Source organism: Schistocerca cancellata, chromosome 6 (genome assembly GCF_023864275.1).
Source record: "Schistocerca cancellata isolate TAMUIC-IGC-003103 chromosome 6, iqSchCanc2.1, whole genome shotgun sequence".
Taxonomy (NCBI): domain Eukaryota; kingdom Metazoa; phylum Arthropoda; class Insecta; order Orthoptera; family Acrididae; genus Schistocerca; species Schistocerca cancellata.
In genome coordinates, this window is record NC_064631.1 from 607334385 (window position 1) to 607350806 (window position 16422).

Consider the following 16422-nt stretch of genomic DNA (forward strand, 5'->3'; position numbering starts at 1 on the left):
ATGAGGCATAATGTTGCATGGGCTTATAGACCTCACCAGTCAGTGTTATTGTGACCTGTACTCTTTCCCTGTGTGTGTCTTTTCAGGGGTGTTTTTGACGCCGACTTAATTTTTATGGATGTTAGTGCACGAGTGCAAGGCGGAGCACCTCCTGGGACGAAACAATATTCAGCGAATGGACTGGACTGCCTGTTTCTCCAACTTACATTCCACCAAGCACATGTGGAGTGTGTTCGTGAGACCTACTGCAGCACGTCCACATGCACCAACCACCATACAATAGTTGTCAACTCCACTGGTGGAGAAATGGAGCACCTTACCACAAGAACTACTTACTAACCTTATGGCTAATATGGGAGCACAATGCAGAGCATGCAGCCCAATCTGTTGTGATCACACGACCTATTAAGAATGGCATCCCACCTTTAGTAACGGCCAAGGGCAATCGGGAATCACAGTGACTTGAGGGTAATTACTGTCTTTGAATGAAACAGGCACTTTAAAAGTAATCAGTTGTAGTGACTAATTTCCAACTGCTTAACCTGCTGATTTTTTAAAGATGATGAGGCCTGTGACAGAGTTTTAATATAGTTCTTCCATTTAAAGTGTCATCTGGATCCAGTTTTATGCATCAGACAATTTGCGTCAAGTTCACCAAAAAATAACATAGTTGACTCACACAAAATACTTTTAAAATATGTTTATTGCATCACAACACTGGTAAAACTGACATGGGCTAATACCCAAAAACTGACGTAAGACTGACAAAATACTAACTGTATACTAACTGCTTGAAAACTGACCCCCTGTGGTTACGCTATAGGTCCTCATATAAGAGCCAAGAATTACATCAATTTATGTACTGTTTAAATTGAAAATAATTAAACTTAAAATTGAGATTTATATGCTTTCACAAAACTGGGTGCACATTTTGGTTTAGCAAGTCATGACAATATTTCTGATATAGTTAGCCTGTCGAAACATCATTGTTCTTATATTAAAATTTCACAAAATATACATTGATAACAATACTTCAATAATTTCTGTTAATTATTTTACAATCACAGTTTAACTTTTGTTCCTAACATGAATCCTTTATCTTTATAGTGGGTTCCATTTCACTTGCTTTCACACTTCTGTGCAGTAATTCCATAAAGGATAATTTCAACCTATGTTTACATTATGTTTGGCACATTTTGGTTTAGCTTCATCATAAGTCAACTAGTTTTCATAGATATGGTGAGCTAGCAATGTTACAATTTAAAATTCTGCACATATATAATTTTGTGTAAACATCGTTTGATAGTATCGTAATCTCTGATATGCATGGAATTGTAAACTGCATTTTATACTGTTCTGTTCTCCTGCATTACAATTTCTTTTCATCTCACTGATATTTCTTTCAGTTGCTTTCTGTACTACACTCTAGCAGTTCTTCCTCTGTACAGTTCTCATTTTATCGAGTTACGTTACTTGGCAGTGACACACCACGCAAAAGTTGCTGTCCTTTCATCCTTAAGTTTTACACACCAGTGCAATATTGTTAGTGGCTCAGATCATTTCTTATTCATAGCAAGAACCTGTTTTCCTTAAAAACAAAACTTACACTGTAAAGGAGCAGCTGACAAAAATTGAACTCAATTAAATAATATCAGTTGTAATATTGAAGAGTTGAGAAATGGCTCAGCTAAATTCTTGTAGCATGTGAGGCCAGTTATAAAACTGGAGAGAATAAGAGAAGATAAGCAAATTAAATGTCACAAATTAATGGCAAATGGAAAACCTAAATGCTTGGCAAAACTAGCAAAACTCCTGAACTCAGCAGTTTTAGAAATGCTGGCAGAAATGTTTAACGGATGTTTAAAAGGTGAAGAACGATCAAATGAATTGGGAGGGGGGGGGGGGGGTGAGGGGGGGGGGGGGGGAGCAATTATTCCATTCATACTTAAAAAAGAAGCTGGCATGATTGTGCAAACTATACAGGAATTAGCATACAACAGCTCAATTGCAAGGAAAAGTAATAATGCATAAAACAGAAGTGCAAATAACAGTGTCAGAGGAACAGAATGGGTTAAGAGCAGGACCTCATGAACACATGGCACATCCACTCTTAAACACCTAATTGAAATAAAGCCGAAAAGAGGAGCGATTCTTCACTTAACATTTATTGATTTGCAGAAGGCAAACAATACAGCTCAACTAAGTAACTTGTGGTTGGCAGTGCAAAATTTTGATATTGGTAACAGGTATGTCCAGGTAATGAGAAACTTATGAGGATTACAATAGTATAGTTTAAGTGGGTAACAAAACTTCCCATGAATTCTCCACAAATAAGGGTCTAAGACAATGGTGCTCATTACCACCACCTTTCTTTAAAGAATAAAGTTTTGCAGAATTGGAAGAAGAAATGTTGCGGAATGAGAATCCCTGTACGAGTAGAAATACTGTATGCTTTACTTTCAGGAAGAAGACTCAAAAAGCAGGTGAAGACAAATAAGAAGACTTGAATGTAGGATTCTGCTCAATTAAAAATCTCTGCACATTTAAATACTTGAGCGTCATTTTTATAACAAATGGAAGAAGAATGTAAGTCATCACAATTGAAATGGTGCAAGGAAAAAGAGTGATTGGCCAACTTAATTCCTTACTATAGAGTGCAAGTCAATCGTAAAGAATATCACCGTAAAAGACTCTGAAACGTGAGAGCTAATACAAAAAGGAGTAAATAAATTGACGACTCTCGAGTTTGTTTTTTGTGAACGAGTTGTCCCGTCTCCAGATTGGAACACATTCAGAAATGAAAGAATCCAGGAAATTATAGGAGAAATTGACAACATTCTCAATGTCATAGGCAGCAAAATATTAACTTGGTACAGTCACCTCCACAAATGGATGATAAGTGGTAGCCAAAACTATATATAACAAATTGTCTAAAAATGAGTCAATCAAGCCTGACAAATTATTTAAAGACAATGTTCATAACTTCTTGTTAACTAATCCATTCTATTCATTAGAAGAATTTTTAGAAATGCCCAATATCAACTTAAATATCTAAAAATTTATTTTGTAAAATTAATAGGTTAAGTGAACTGACGAAGTCTATTGCATGTAATAATGCTGAATGATCAATAAAGAATCTGAATCGGAACCAGCCGAGTGAAAAAAAACGTGGAAGACCACCTACAAGATCGATGCAAGATTTTAATGATACGATGAATGCGAGGTACCTTCAGGAAGACGACTGGATGAATGAGGAACTACAAAAGTTGAAAAGGAGAAGACAATGGCCATCATAAAAAAAAGCTGTACATATGTTGGCCAGTCCCTATCTATCAAGTGTAACTTGAAGGCTGTGCAGTATTAGGAGAATCTGCCCCAAAACCATTTTCTAGCTTACAGTCAACATTTCGGTGACGCATTCACCTTTCGAGGTGGTAATGTATGTGCAAACTTTACCCACCTCGGGGACACCTTCCTCTAGGAGGCAGCAATCGACAGTACGGAATTGTCCGAGATATCTGTCGATATCAACTCCACCGAATGGACTTCGAATTAGTTGAAAATTGCTGTGCCTCACTGTAGGAATCTTCTTCACACTGGATGGCCTCAGGAGGAGCAACATGCAAAGGAGAACCGATCCAGGCACATTTCAATGCACACGATGGAGCAACTCAAGATTGAATGTTATCCACCAGCAGATTTTGATTCCACAGCTGTGCACTTCTGAGCAGACTGCCTTTATTTTGCTCACTGTTTTGTGTTTATTTCACAGTGAAGATCTTTTTAATTTTTTTAATTTTTTTTTTTTTTTTTGTAATAAGATTTATTACTTGTTCCCTTGAATCAGAGCCCACATTCATTTGCAGATGTCCAAGTGGCACAATTTTTTTTTATGCAGTTTAGTCAGTGCTGTGAAATAAAAGCCAAGAAGCACACAGTATCAAGAGGAACATTTTAGTCATGCAGCAAAAAATAAGAAGAAGAAGACGGCTTGGTCTGTGAAGAAGTGCCAATAACACTGAGATGTTATAGGCCCAATTTCCAATCATATACGGAAGAAAAAGATTGTTTACATACTGGTGGTGCTCTATTATAAATTTAAAAAAAAAATATCTGTGCCATAGCACAAGGAACCAAAACACACTGCAAAAAATAGTTTGCAATTACTTTAAAATAAGGCTGACAACTGTTGCAACATCAGCCGTACAACCACGATACCTATAAAGAAAGACTTTTTGTGTGCTCACCTCTGTTTTCAAAGGAACAGTGCTGAATGCAAAAACTAATGGAGCAACAGTAAAATATGAAGAGAGTCAACTTGGGTGAAATTTTATGAAAGTAAATTAAAGTGCTGAAAAACACACATCAAAAGGGGAAAATAAGTTTCAAAATGGGAAAAAGTAAATAGTGAGACTGAGATCGAGCTGGACTCCAACCTCTGCTAGCAACAAGAGGGTTATCTTCAGACCATAAAAAATTAGCAACAAACATCACATTCTTAAGAAGAACTGGTTTTAACTCTACAAGAATCAAATTCTAGAAATGTAGTAGGCTTACAAAATGTATACAGTATCACTAAGAATGACACTTAATCAATACCTGCATCAAATAAATGACCTGGATCTCTTATACGGTGAACCTGAAATAAATACTGAGAAAGGGAAGAAGAGCCCACTTAATATATTTTATGATACTTATAACCATTGAGGAAAAAGAACATTTTTATTTAGAGATCTGATGAAATTAACAATTTATATGCTGATGTGTACATCTCCCAATTTTCTTGCAGAAATATGCATACTCTTCTTACTAAGTTCTATATAAAAGCATGGTAAATGAAAAAAATCTGACATTTTGTATATTTTGTCCATATGCTCAAATCATCAACTGTTCATTTTTCTGCAGCAAGGCAACAACTTTTCTTGTTCTCTTTGAACTGTATAATATTTCTTGTACCATAATTAATGAAAATTTATTCCAGTGCCACAAAGTCTATCTTACCTCACCAAGAGTAGCCCTCCTTTTATCAGTATCAAATTGATTATCAAAATCATCTGATTCATCTTTATCTGCATCTAGAATGTCCTCATCATCAAATTCCTCAAACATATAATAGTCACCAGAGCGAATTGCTGAAAATGAAAATTATTATTTTATGACTTGCTCATCAGAGAAGCATCCACACAGTAAAATCACCTTGATCAGAAACAAAATAGGAAGATATTGTCCACATCACACTGAAAAATACAGTGTGTCTGACAGAACAACACTATACACTGCAAGATTTGAATTGACTGTACTTATGCTAATAGAAAAACTATGATATAGTTGTCTGTCATGAGGAAAGTAATAAACAGAGTCTCAAAAGCTGAGATGATATTAGCAGATTGGTGGCATGGACTATTTACTGCAAGACTTTACTTTGATAAATTATGACACATAATTTATCTAAAACATAGATTTTTTAATTAACAATAAAAAACAACAAAAACATCTTTTGAACATTATATAACATTTGCCAATATTTAAATGGTGTATTTTTAATTACGTCTGAAGTAAAACTTGGCTAATTATTTGCAAATAGTTTGCAGCTGGCTCTTGTCATCAGCATAAATAATTTAGCGTCTTAAGTTAAATTAGCTTTCTACAGGCCACTAAATAACTGCACAAAAACAAGCTAGGTTATGAAACAGCAAAAATTATAGTTACCCAACCAGATTTTGTACAATTTTCCTACATATAACACATAGGTTAGCAGTATATGCAACACACCAAGTTATGACAGCAAAATTATAGTTACATAACCAAATTTTGTAGAATTTTCCTACATATAACAAATAGGTTAGCAGTATATGCAAGCATGTCTTTATGTTAATTGCATGTACAGCATTAGGAACACTGAAAGCATGAGGCTACATAGAGTGGACAATCAAATAAGGAAGTGTTACACACAACAACATTTATTGTTAAAAGAGACTGAGATAAGCCTTTGCAAAAGTTGTCTGAAATTTGAAAATATACATCAGCAATTTTATATATACACATCTTATCTCCAAATATCTTCAGTTACTGTAATAAGAGACAAAATTATAGCACCTTGAGAAAACAGTAATCTAGTTTAGTAGCTCTGTGACCAAAGAGCAGTCTAGATCATGTATTTTTACTGTAATGATTAGGTATGGCCACATCTTCAGATCCAAAATCATATTATCTCTCACAGCAGCTGATTCTTCTGGCTGCTCTCACCCTATCCCTATTTTAGATCTTAGAATGGCTTAATTCAGTTGAAACTGGTCTTTCCAATACAAATAAGTGATGTAGACTGTGCTTTGGTCATAAAATTTAATTAATGTGTTAGAACTGCATTTTAACTGTGAAGATAAAACTACCACATTCATCACAGAAGAAAAAATATGGTAAACATATAGATTTCTAGAATTAATACACAAAGGTTCCCCTCTAATGGAGCAAGACAAATCGCATAATCAGAGCATGAAGGAAATAACCACTCCACTCATTTAATAAGTATCAGAAAGAACATCGATGGTCTTTAAACAGGCAATATCAGAAGATATTTGTTCTTTATTTTCTGTGCATAATGTTCACCAAACAAGAGCCTGGTAAACTTGTTTTTATTTATCCGTGTACATGCAACCCATCAACAGTTGCAGACTGCCTATCTAACAGCTTCTAAGGGCAACAAACATTTGATTTTCAATATTTCACGCAATTATTCACCGATTTACAAATTTAAAATGTTGTCATAATTTACTCATTAAGCTGTGTATACATTAGAAGTTTAATACAATAAGACAAATATAAAATTTAAAAACTGTGTTTTTTTTACCTTGAGGCGGCATAATTGATGGCACACAAATACCCAGACTTCATTCATGCAATATCTTAGAATGAAAGCATTTAGTAAACTTCCCACAAACTTTACACAAAATGTGAGGGACCCCACAAAACTATTTCTTGCTAATATACCCCCCCCCCCCTTTTCCACAAAACGACTAAACGAACAATGTTTATCCCTTATTACATTTTTGCAGCATCTGACACAATGTTTTAATTATTACTTCTTTATTACTGTCTATTTATAACACAGTTTGCAGACAGTATCTAAATACATCACTGAATGTACCTACAAAATTAGATCATTGTATGACACACATTTAAAGGGATATGATATCATAAACACTGAGGTGCAAGAATAACTAGCTTTTGCTTAAAATGAAACACATACTACCCAGATTATATTGAGCCAGTATTTCATAATGAAAGCCTTAATGACTTCCAAGAAACTTTCTGCAGCATTTCAACCATTTTCCAAACTTTTCTTGCTTACATGGTTAACATCAGATATTAAACACATTAACTCGTTTGTAACATAATCAGATGTTTGAAGCTGTTTAATACATGAGAGTTTGATTCTTGAAAGAATAAAGGCATTTACTGGAGTATTGCTAATTCAATGCTTAGTTCTTTGCAAATCACAATACAAGAAACAACATACTGCTGTATAATTCCAGTTTATTCTGAATGTATGGAATGATTCGTAAGTGTCATTGACCTGTCATAGATTATGTTTGTCCAACTTTTGTTTCAGCAGTACACATATTACTGTAATATTTGTTAAGGGTAACTGATATACCAAGCTTTGTTAGTATTTGGTAATGAATACAAAATTGCATACTGTTTTGCGTCTTCAGTTACTCATTCTTCAAAAGGGTATAGCATGATTCTGCAAGTTCAGAGTTTTGCTTTGTTCCCAACATTAAAATTCACAACAAAGTGCCACTTTTACAATATCTCTTTTGATTTTCATTCCTGGGGCCTTTAATAGGTCAACCAGGCTTTCAGATTCTGCTCTTAATTTTGCTCTTCACGATTTCATTTCTACGCGTCATCAAGCACTTAACATAAAGAAATGTTTCTCTCTTAGTCGCATATTATTATAGGTAGTACATACTACTTGAGGTTGCGCTTTGCTCAGATATTATTGTCTTGAATGATGAACCTGTCACTGAAATATTGACTGTAAGACTAGAATATAAGTTGGAAAATCTTCTCCAAGTTCTGTGCAGACTTCAAGTTACTCTGGATAGAGCAGTGTTGCCCAAAATTGGTACAGGATACCAGTCCAAAATTGATCCCCCACCCTGCTGAACTTCAGGGACTGCATGTGTGAGACAAATATTGGTACCTGGCCTTCCTGCACATTTCTTTATGATGATGAGCAGATTAAAACTGTGTGCTGGATGAGGTTCAAGTACCAGTCCCCTAGATGACTGCTAAAAGTAAGCTATTTCATCTGCCCACTCTTCTGGAAGGTACTAAATTGGTATGCAGTCTGGACCAGAAGAATTTCCTTTATTAAGCGACTTAATTTTCTTCACTGCAAAAAGAGCATCAACTTCCAAATTGTTCATGTTGGCAGCTACCTGAATTCATATTATGGAATATTTTATGCATCTTCTTTGGTGAAGAAATTACAGAAAAACACATTTAGAAACTCTGCTTTAGTGACACTGTCATTGAGAGCGTTACAACAGCTATCACAACAAGGTTTTGATTGCGTCTTGCTGCTGGTATACTTTACATAAAACCAGAACCTCTTTGGATTTTCTGACAGATTTCAAGACAGAGATTAGTTATGGAAACTTTTAAAAGCATCTGGCACAGAAGACCACACTAAGCTTCGAGCACTTGTAAACTGTCACTGATCTTAGAGATTTTGCGTTGTTTTAAATATGCACTTCACTTTTCATTGTTTTTGAAGCACTGTCCTGGCAATAATTGGCACGAGGGATATGGGAGCATGATACCTATGAATTGAATAGTGGAAAATCAGGATGGAACGTGATAATATTGTGAAATGGATAGGCGTTACTCCTCATACAGCAGAGATCCTGAGTTGCAGATAGGCACAAAAAAACACTGTCCTGACTCAACATTCAGAGACTGTGGTTATGTTGGTCATGTGTGTAGGAGTTAAATTTGTGTTTTTTTTTTTTTTTTTTAACAGCTTATATATGATGTGTTGTTTCACAAGTGGCTGTCCTTTGATAGTATGTTTTCCCAGTTACAGGGATGGTACAGGTGGTGGAGGTGGTAGTAGTGTGCATAGGGCAAGTCTTGCAGTGAGGACAGTCGCAGGGGTGGGAGCCATAGGGTAGGAAAATAGGAGCAAAGGAGCATAGAGCCTGACAACAGAACTGTGGAGATTGGGAGGGCAACGAAAAGCTATTCTAGTTGTGGTGGTCAAAATCTCAAACAGAATGGACCTCATTTCAGGGCGTGATTTTGGGAAGTCATAGCCTTGTCAAAGCAGCTGATTAATGCATTCAACACCAGAATAACACAGTGACAAGTGGGGTACTCCTAAGTTGTTTTTTTAGAGTGATCAGCATTACCAGGATTGGATGTTATGGCCTGGAAAATTTGCTTTTGAATTAGACTGCTGGGGTAATGGTGGTGTATAGCTGTAAAGAGTCTGTATCTGAACAAACAAATATATTTGCCTCCAATACCAAGGCTGTGTCAAAATGTATGTACTGTCTTTTTGTTAGTAGGTTTAATGTGGACAGAAATGTTTAGATGGCCTTCAGTAAGGATGAGATCAATATCAAGGAAAGTGGCATGTGATCTGGAATAGGATCATGTGAAATTTCATTGAAAGAAAGCATTTTGAGATTCCAGGAATTTTAATGGCAATGATGTCATCACTGTATCTAAACCAAACCAGAGACAGAAGGCTTATTGATCACAGGAAAGGCCCCCCTCCAATCGATCCATGAATGGGTTAGCACAGGAAGGAGTCACCCAGGTCCCATGGTTGTAAACCTGATCTGTTTGTCTGTCTGCCCCTCAAAGTTAAAATAGTTTTTGGTTAGTATAAAGCTGGTTAAAGTGAGCAGGAAGGATGTCATAGGTTTGGAATCAGGTGGGCACTGACTTGGGAATTTTAAGTAGCAGACAGACCATGTCCATGGGGGATGCTGGTATAGAGGGAGGTGGTATCAATAGTGACAAGCAAGGTGTGTGGTGGGAGTGGGACAGTCATAGATTACAGATGATCTAGGAAATGGTTGGTGTTTTTAATATAGGAGGGAAGTCTTTGTAGTATGGGTTGCAGGTGTTGATCAACTAAGGCAGATATACATTTGGTGGGTGCTATGAAGCTAGCAACTATGAGACAAGAAGGATGGTTGGGTTTGTGGATCTTGGGAAGAAGGTAAAATGTGGGTGTGCATGGTTTGGGTGCAGTACGAAGTTCTATGGATTGAGGTGTTAGGGGGCCTCAGGTTTTAAGGAGTGACTGCATGTAAGTTTGAATCACAGGTATTGGTTCTTGATAGCAGATACTGTATGTAGAGGTGTCAGACAGCTGGTGTAGACCTTTATTTACATACTCCTGTTGGTCAAGTGCCACAGTGGCAGATCCCTTGTCTGCTGGGAGGAGAATGATGGAGTCATCAGATTTTTGTGAATAAAGAGCCTGGACTTCTGTAGAGGACATGATAGAGACATGTTTTAGGGTGTGAAGCAGTGCTGGATGTGAGGAGTTATTACAAGGCTTGTAAGGGAAGCTTTTGAGGTAGTGGTGGTGGATCAAGTGGGTATCATGGTCATAACTGTTCAAGGCAGGGTTCAATGTCATGTTTGCTTTTGGAAAGACTTTGAGATTGGGTTACAAAGTGATATTTCCAGTGACATAACTTTTGAAGGAAAGCAGCTTGATTAAATGTAGGTTTAGAGCTGAAAATGAGACCCTTGGATAATACAGATAATTCAGGAGGGGAGAGCGCTTCAGATAAGAGATCGAGAATGCTATATTGTTGTGACTGGTTTTTGTGATTATGAGCTGTTATTGGCCTGTGAGGCAGTGGTGAAGGCTTGGGGATGTTAAGGATGTTGGGGATTCTCAGTTTTTCCAGGAGGAGTAGTGGTTGATGGTGTGGTCGTTTAGGGAGCTCCAGAGGGACAGGAAAGGAAACACAATTGTTGAAGTAGTTTAGGAAAAGGTGGGAGGCTGGTGCACAGTAGAGTAGGATTACATCCAGAAATAAGGACTTTCAATGTTAGGCCTTTTGGAGTAACACCAAGGGACAAGCAGCTTTCAAGAAACATAATGTGGGACCTTAATTTTGATAGTGCAAAAACATGTTTTCAGAAAGAATGAATATAGTATGTGGTGCGATTCATTATGGCAAGAGAAGAGGATCAGGAGTGTCAGAGATGGTGAGAGTGGCAAGAAAGAGAAGCAGAGGGAGGAAAAAGATAGAAAAATGGGATAAAAGCAAGGAAAAAGACCAGAAAAATCAAAATTCATACAAAAATTGTGAGAACAGTCAAGGGTTAAGAGGAGATAGTGAGTGGGGAAGAATTTCTCACCAGAAAAGTGGCCTTTATGATATGAAAAAATGATTGGAAAAGAAACAAAATCAATAGCAAAAGTTGTGGAAAGAGCAAAATTTTAAAAACTGAGCAAACAGAAAGTGGAAGTCATAGGAGAAAATGTAAACCACCAGGTTGGCAAATAAAGTAATGTAGGAGATGGCAGTAATCTGACCAGAACAGTTAGGTAAAAACCAAATGCACAAAAAAGTGAAAGAATTACATATAAACAAGGTAAGTGGAGGGTGGGAAACAAAATAGCTGTCACTTTTGCTAACAAATTGGCTAAAGAATCGGAAGAATGGACCCATATCCATGCACAGAAATCAGTACTAGTAAAGATGTAGGCAAGGTGTCAGTTAATTTAGGTGGTACGGGAGGGGGGGGGCAAGGCTTACTAGCACATAAGGCATAAAGGAGATGACAGTTTGCTCCTTCCTATGCTAACCTTTTCATGGGTTGCTTGGAGGGGGCTTTCTTGTGATCCATAAGCCTTCATCCACTGCTTTGATTTACATCTCACATGGTCCTTGTCTGAATTCCTTGCACTTTCCTTAATGTTGATCTCATCCTCACTGAAGGCCAGATACACACTTCTGTTCACTTGAAACCTACTATCAAACAAAAGTACTGAGATTTTGACAGCTGACATCCTCCTCACATCAAACGTTCTCTTCCTCGTAGGATTGGTGTTCGAGGCAAATGCATTTGTTCAGATGCAGATTCTTTATAGCAATACACCACCATTATTGCCTCAACATTCACTGGATATAATTATCACATTAGCCTAGTTCACAAGCAGATTTCCTACAACATCCAATCCTGTTACATATGAATCTTCTAAAAAACAACTTAGGAGTATACCACTTGTCACTCAGTATTATCCTGGTCTTGAATGTATTAATCAGCTACTTCAACAGCGCCATGACTTCCTAAAATCATGCCCTGGAATGAGATCCATTCTGTCTGAAATTTTGCCCACCACACCTAGAATAACTTTTCATTTCAATCCCAATCTCCGCAATATCCTTGTCTGACCTATGCTCCTTCTGCACCATTCTCCTTACACTATGACTCCTACCCCTGTGACTATCACCACTGCTTGACTTGCCCTATGCATCCCCCCCTACCACCACCTACACCTGCCCTGTAACTGGAGAAACATATACTATCAAAGGGAGAGCAACCTGCAAAACAACACATCATATATCAGCTGTTATGTAAACACTCTTCAACCTTTTGCATCAGCAGGATTACCACCACGTTATCAGTTAGGACGAATGGCCACAGACAGAAAGTGAATACTGGCAACACAGAATACTATGTTGCAGAGCATGCACTACAACATAGCAATCATGATTTTGTTGCCTGTTTCACCATATGTGCCATCTGGATTCTTCCCTCAGACACCGGTTTCTCAGAACTCTGCAGGTGGCCCCTGGCACTACAACATGTCCTTGGTTCTTGCCAACCACCTGCCCTTAATTTGCATTACTTTCTTTGGTCTCAGCATTTCTTCACAATAACTATTCCTTTCTTCATTTCATTTTAATTTTCTACATCTTTCATTTTCTGACCAGTCTATTTTTTGTCTTCCCTTCCCACCATTATGAAATACAAGGTACTTAGCTTTTCACTCTCATTAAATCATGTATGATGTTTTAGCATTATTCTCTGTCTTTTATACTATCCCAGCTTCCACCTGTAAGCTCTCAGGTTTCCATATCTCGCCCAGTGCCATCCCAACAATCAGTCTTTCCTTCTCATCCTGTCTGGGTAGTCTCCTTTGACCCAGGGGTTCTGGTTAGTCCTTTTTCTTCAACTCTCTTCCTGCCTGAGGAAGTTGCCACTGACTCTGAGAAGTTGTATATGTAATACCTTTTATATGTGTGTTCCCCTGCCACCACTTTGTGAGTAGATTCTTGACCTATCTAATTACATTACATTTTCAAAACTGATTATTTACATGACATCACCAGGAATGTAAAGCTCTGTCAAAAGACGATTTTTACAGAATACTCACAATTTTATTATGTGTCTATCCTGTGTGCTGACTTTATTACACAGGGTGGGGCAGATAAAAATAGCCCGTGTAAGTACAAAGGAAATGCAGTGTAATTACAGAAACGAAGGTCTGAAACGGAATTACCATTTATTTACAATGAAAAATACAGTGAAAAATATATTTCTAGAAGATACTGAAAGTGATCCCATGCAACATCAATACTCAGCTGTGCACATCCGAGCATATTCAGTTACACCCAGCGTAAACTTTGGATATCGATGGTGGCAACTTCATGAGTGATGCTGGCTTCCATTTCTTGTATTGGGTGTGGATTTGTTTCATAGAACTTTCTCTTCAAGTGTCCCCACAGGAAAAAATTACATTGTTAGATCTGGCGAACGTGATGTTTGGTTTGTGGGGCACTCAACCGTGCAGTCATCAGCGCCTCTACAAAGTCCCAATTTTTTCACACTCCAATTTTTTACGCAGTCCAATTTAACCACTATCATGAAGAATGATGAAGATGATGATGAAGAAATGATGAGGACAACACAAACACCCAGTCCCCGGGCATAGAAAATCCCCAACCCGGTCGGGAGTCGACCCCGTGATCCAGAGGCAGCAACCCTAGCCACAAGACCATGAGCTGCGGACCTGGTGAATGTGGCGGCCATAAATTTTTGCCAATAGCACGTTCCTTAGTGAAGACATCTTAGACTTGTTCCAGGGGTACCTCAGACATGTAGTATGATGCCTCATCTTACTGGAAGAAGCAGAATTTTTTTAATATTCAGTGGATTAGGCACGAAATGTATCAATAATTTCAATACATGCAACCATGTTGAGGGTAGTGTAAAAACGTTTCTGTTACACTGCATCAAACGTTGGAGTTTTTCATCATGGAATGGTTGCTGACACACAATGTTAGGGTTGTCCATTGCCCAGTACCTTGCGTTCTGTGAATTCACGACTGAAAACATGAAAACATGCTTCATCACTCATGATTTAATGGAAAGGGTCTAACAAACCATAATTGATGTTATTCAACAGCCATGTGCAGTACTCTACATGTTTTTTGACTGCCATCCTCCTGCAGCTGCTGCACAACCATCCCACAATATGGCTTCAAATTGAACTTTTCAATATCCACTGGCCACTCCTCCTACTTATATGTGCCTATTGGGCTAATTTACATGTAGACTTCTTTGGGCTCTGAATAATTCTTCACTGAATGTCTGCAATAACTTTCTGTGTGTGAGCTGAAGGAATTCTTTGTCATTTTACATTTTGCACAGATCTGTTGGTGTACAAATTTGCTATCTTTGCTGGTAGTCCTCTATCTGGATACTTGACTTCGAAAATTTTGCGAGCTTCCTTGATCGAACCAGTTTTCACATATGCTTCCACAATTTCAATTCTTTCTTCTATCAAGAAAGACATTTTGCAGACTGCAAAGAGAAATGTCTAACTTCACTTTTGGAAATGAGGTACCACTGGGAGTCCATACATAATAAATGATACATGGAGTGTGGTAGACACATCCTTACTTTATTTACTGGACTGAATTACATCGTGCTCTACACCAGTTGGAAGTTCAACACATATGAAACCACCAGAGATATTATTGTTCACTCTAATGCATATGGCAGTGATATTTATTTTGTCAGTCAGAGGTGACGCATAGTCACTAGGTCACCATGGAGCGCTATACCCCTCCTGCACCACATACCATGTTTAACCCAACCACCACCACAGACCTCACATCTCACAGGTCTTAGATGCATTCTGTGTACAGTGCTAACAAGCTGTATAGGCATGAAATTTTGCAGCATTCACTGCTTCCTGTTCCATCTACATTGTGCCAACCCATGTCCGACATCTCATCCATGTCAGCCGCGTTATACTTTTGGCCTCTTATACACCACTCACAGAGACGGGATGCATCTGTTTGATGGACTGAGCATTACAAATCCCATGCAAGCCGTGTCAGTTTTTGAGCCACACAATACTCATTTGCATGACCTCCTCATCAGTACAGTACGTTACCCAAGGTCTATGTTCCATATGACATGACGTCTACACTGTCTGCGTTGCATGCTTCTGCATTACTACCAGACAGGCGCTTCCACGAGATGCTGCAACTGCATAATACTATATGCTCCATTGCTCCCATGCCGGCCATGTTGGTCAACGCCATGCTCTGGACAGTCACAGACGTAAAAGCCATGGACAGTCTCTACACCATCCAGCCTTGTTTTAAGCTGCCCCCATTCCATACCGACCTTCCAGCAGTATGGCTCACTCTATGTGACATGGGCATAATCAGTGACCTATTCCTGGCATCATCCACTCACAACAAATTTGAGACGACTAAGGCCTGGCTGTGCAGCACCTCTAAAGCTCCTTAGAACAGCAACTACAAGTAGTTTGCATGAAGAAACCCTAGGAGGCAACTTGCCGTCCTCATTTCAGTGATGCCCATGGCTGCAGAGTGATCCTACACTGATGCCTGACCGCACCCTCTGGATTTATCTACCAACAGTTATGCAGGTTTTCTACAGGAGACACATCCCACACACAGCTGAGACTCTCCTTCCCCTGACCAAAGTCCTGTGCAGGAAGAATACTGCGGGAAAATGCCGTCTCAAGTGACACATCCTACCTTTTAAAAAATCAAGGGTGACTTACTGCACATGACTACACTGTCTTTTCCATCTCCTGACACCCACCTTACTATAACAGTGGATGTGAGTGACATCCTATTGGTGCCACGTTACAACAGGCGGTAGTCAGCATTCCCCAGCCTCTGCGGGTTTTCCCTCGTAAGCTTTCAGACATTCAGTATAAGTGGTCAACCTTTGACTGTAAGCTACACACCATCTACGAGGCCATCTGCTACTTTTGAGATGAGATAGAGGGCAGACATCTTATTGTTTACATGCATCACCATCCCCTAGCTGACGGTTTATGCAACCCGTCTGAAGACCCCTCCCCCAGGCATTTTTGATACCTCGACT

The 16422-nt window shown here is 38.4% G+C and overlaps 1 protein-coding gene across 1 annotated transcript in view; it reads right to left on the reverse strand.

Annotated features, from left to right (window-relative positions):
• Positions 1–16422, reverse strand: part of LOC126088449 (piezo-type mechanosensitive ion channel component) — a 724612-nt gene that overhangs the window by 247947 nt on the left and 460243 nt on the right. Inside the window, exon 29 of the mRNA XM_049906591.1 lies at positions 5002–5132. Within this exon, the coding sequence (XP_049762548.1) occupies positions 5002–5132 (131 nt within the window). The remainder of the gene's footprint in view (positions 1–5001; positions 5133–16422) is intronic.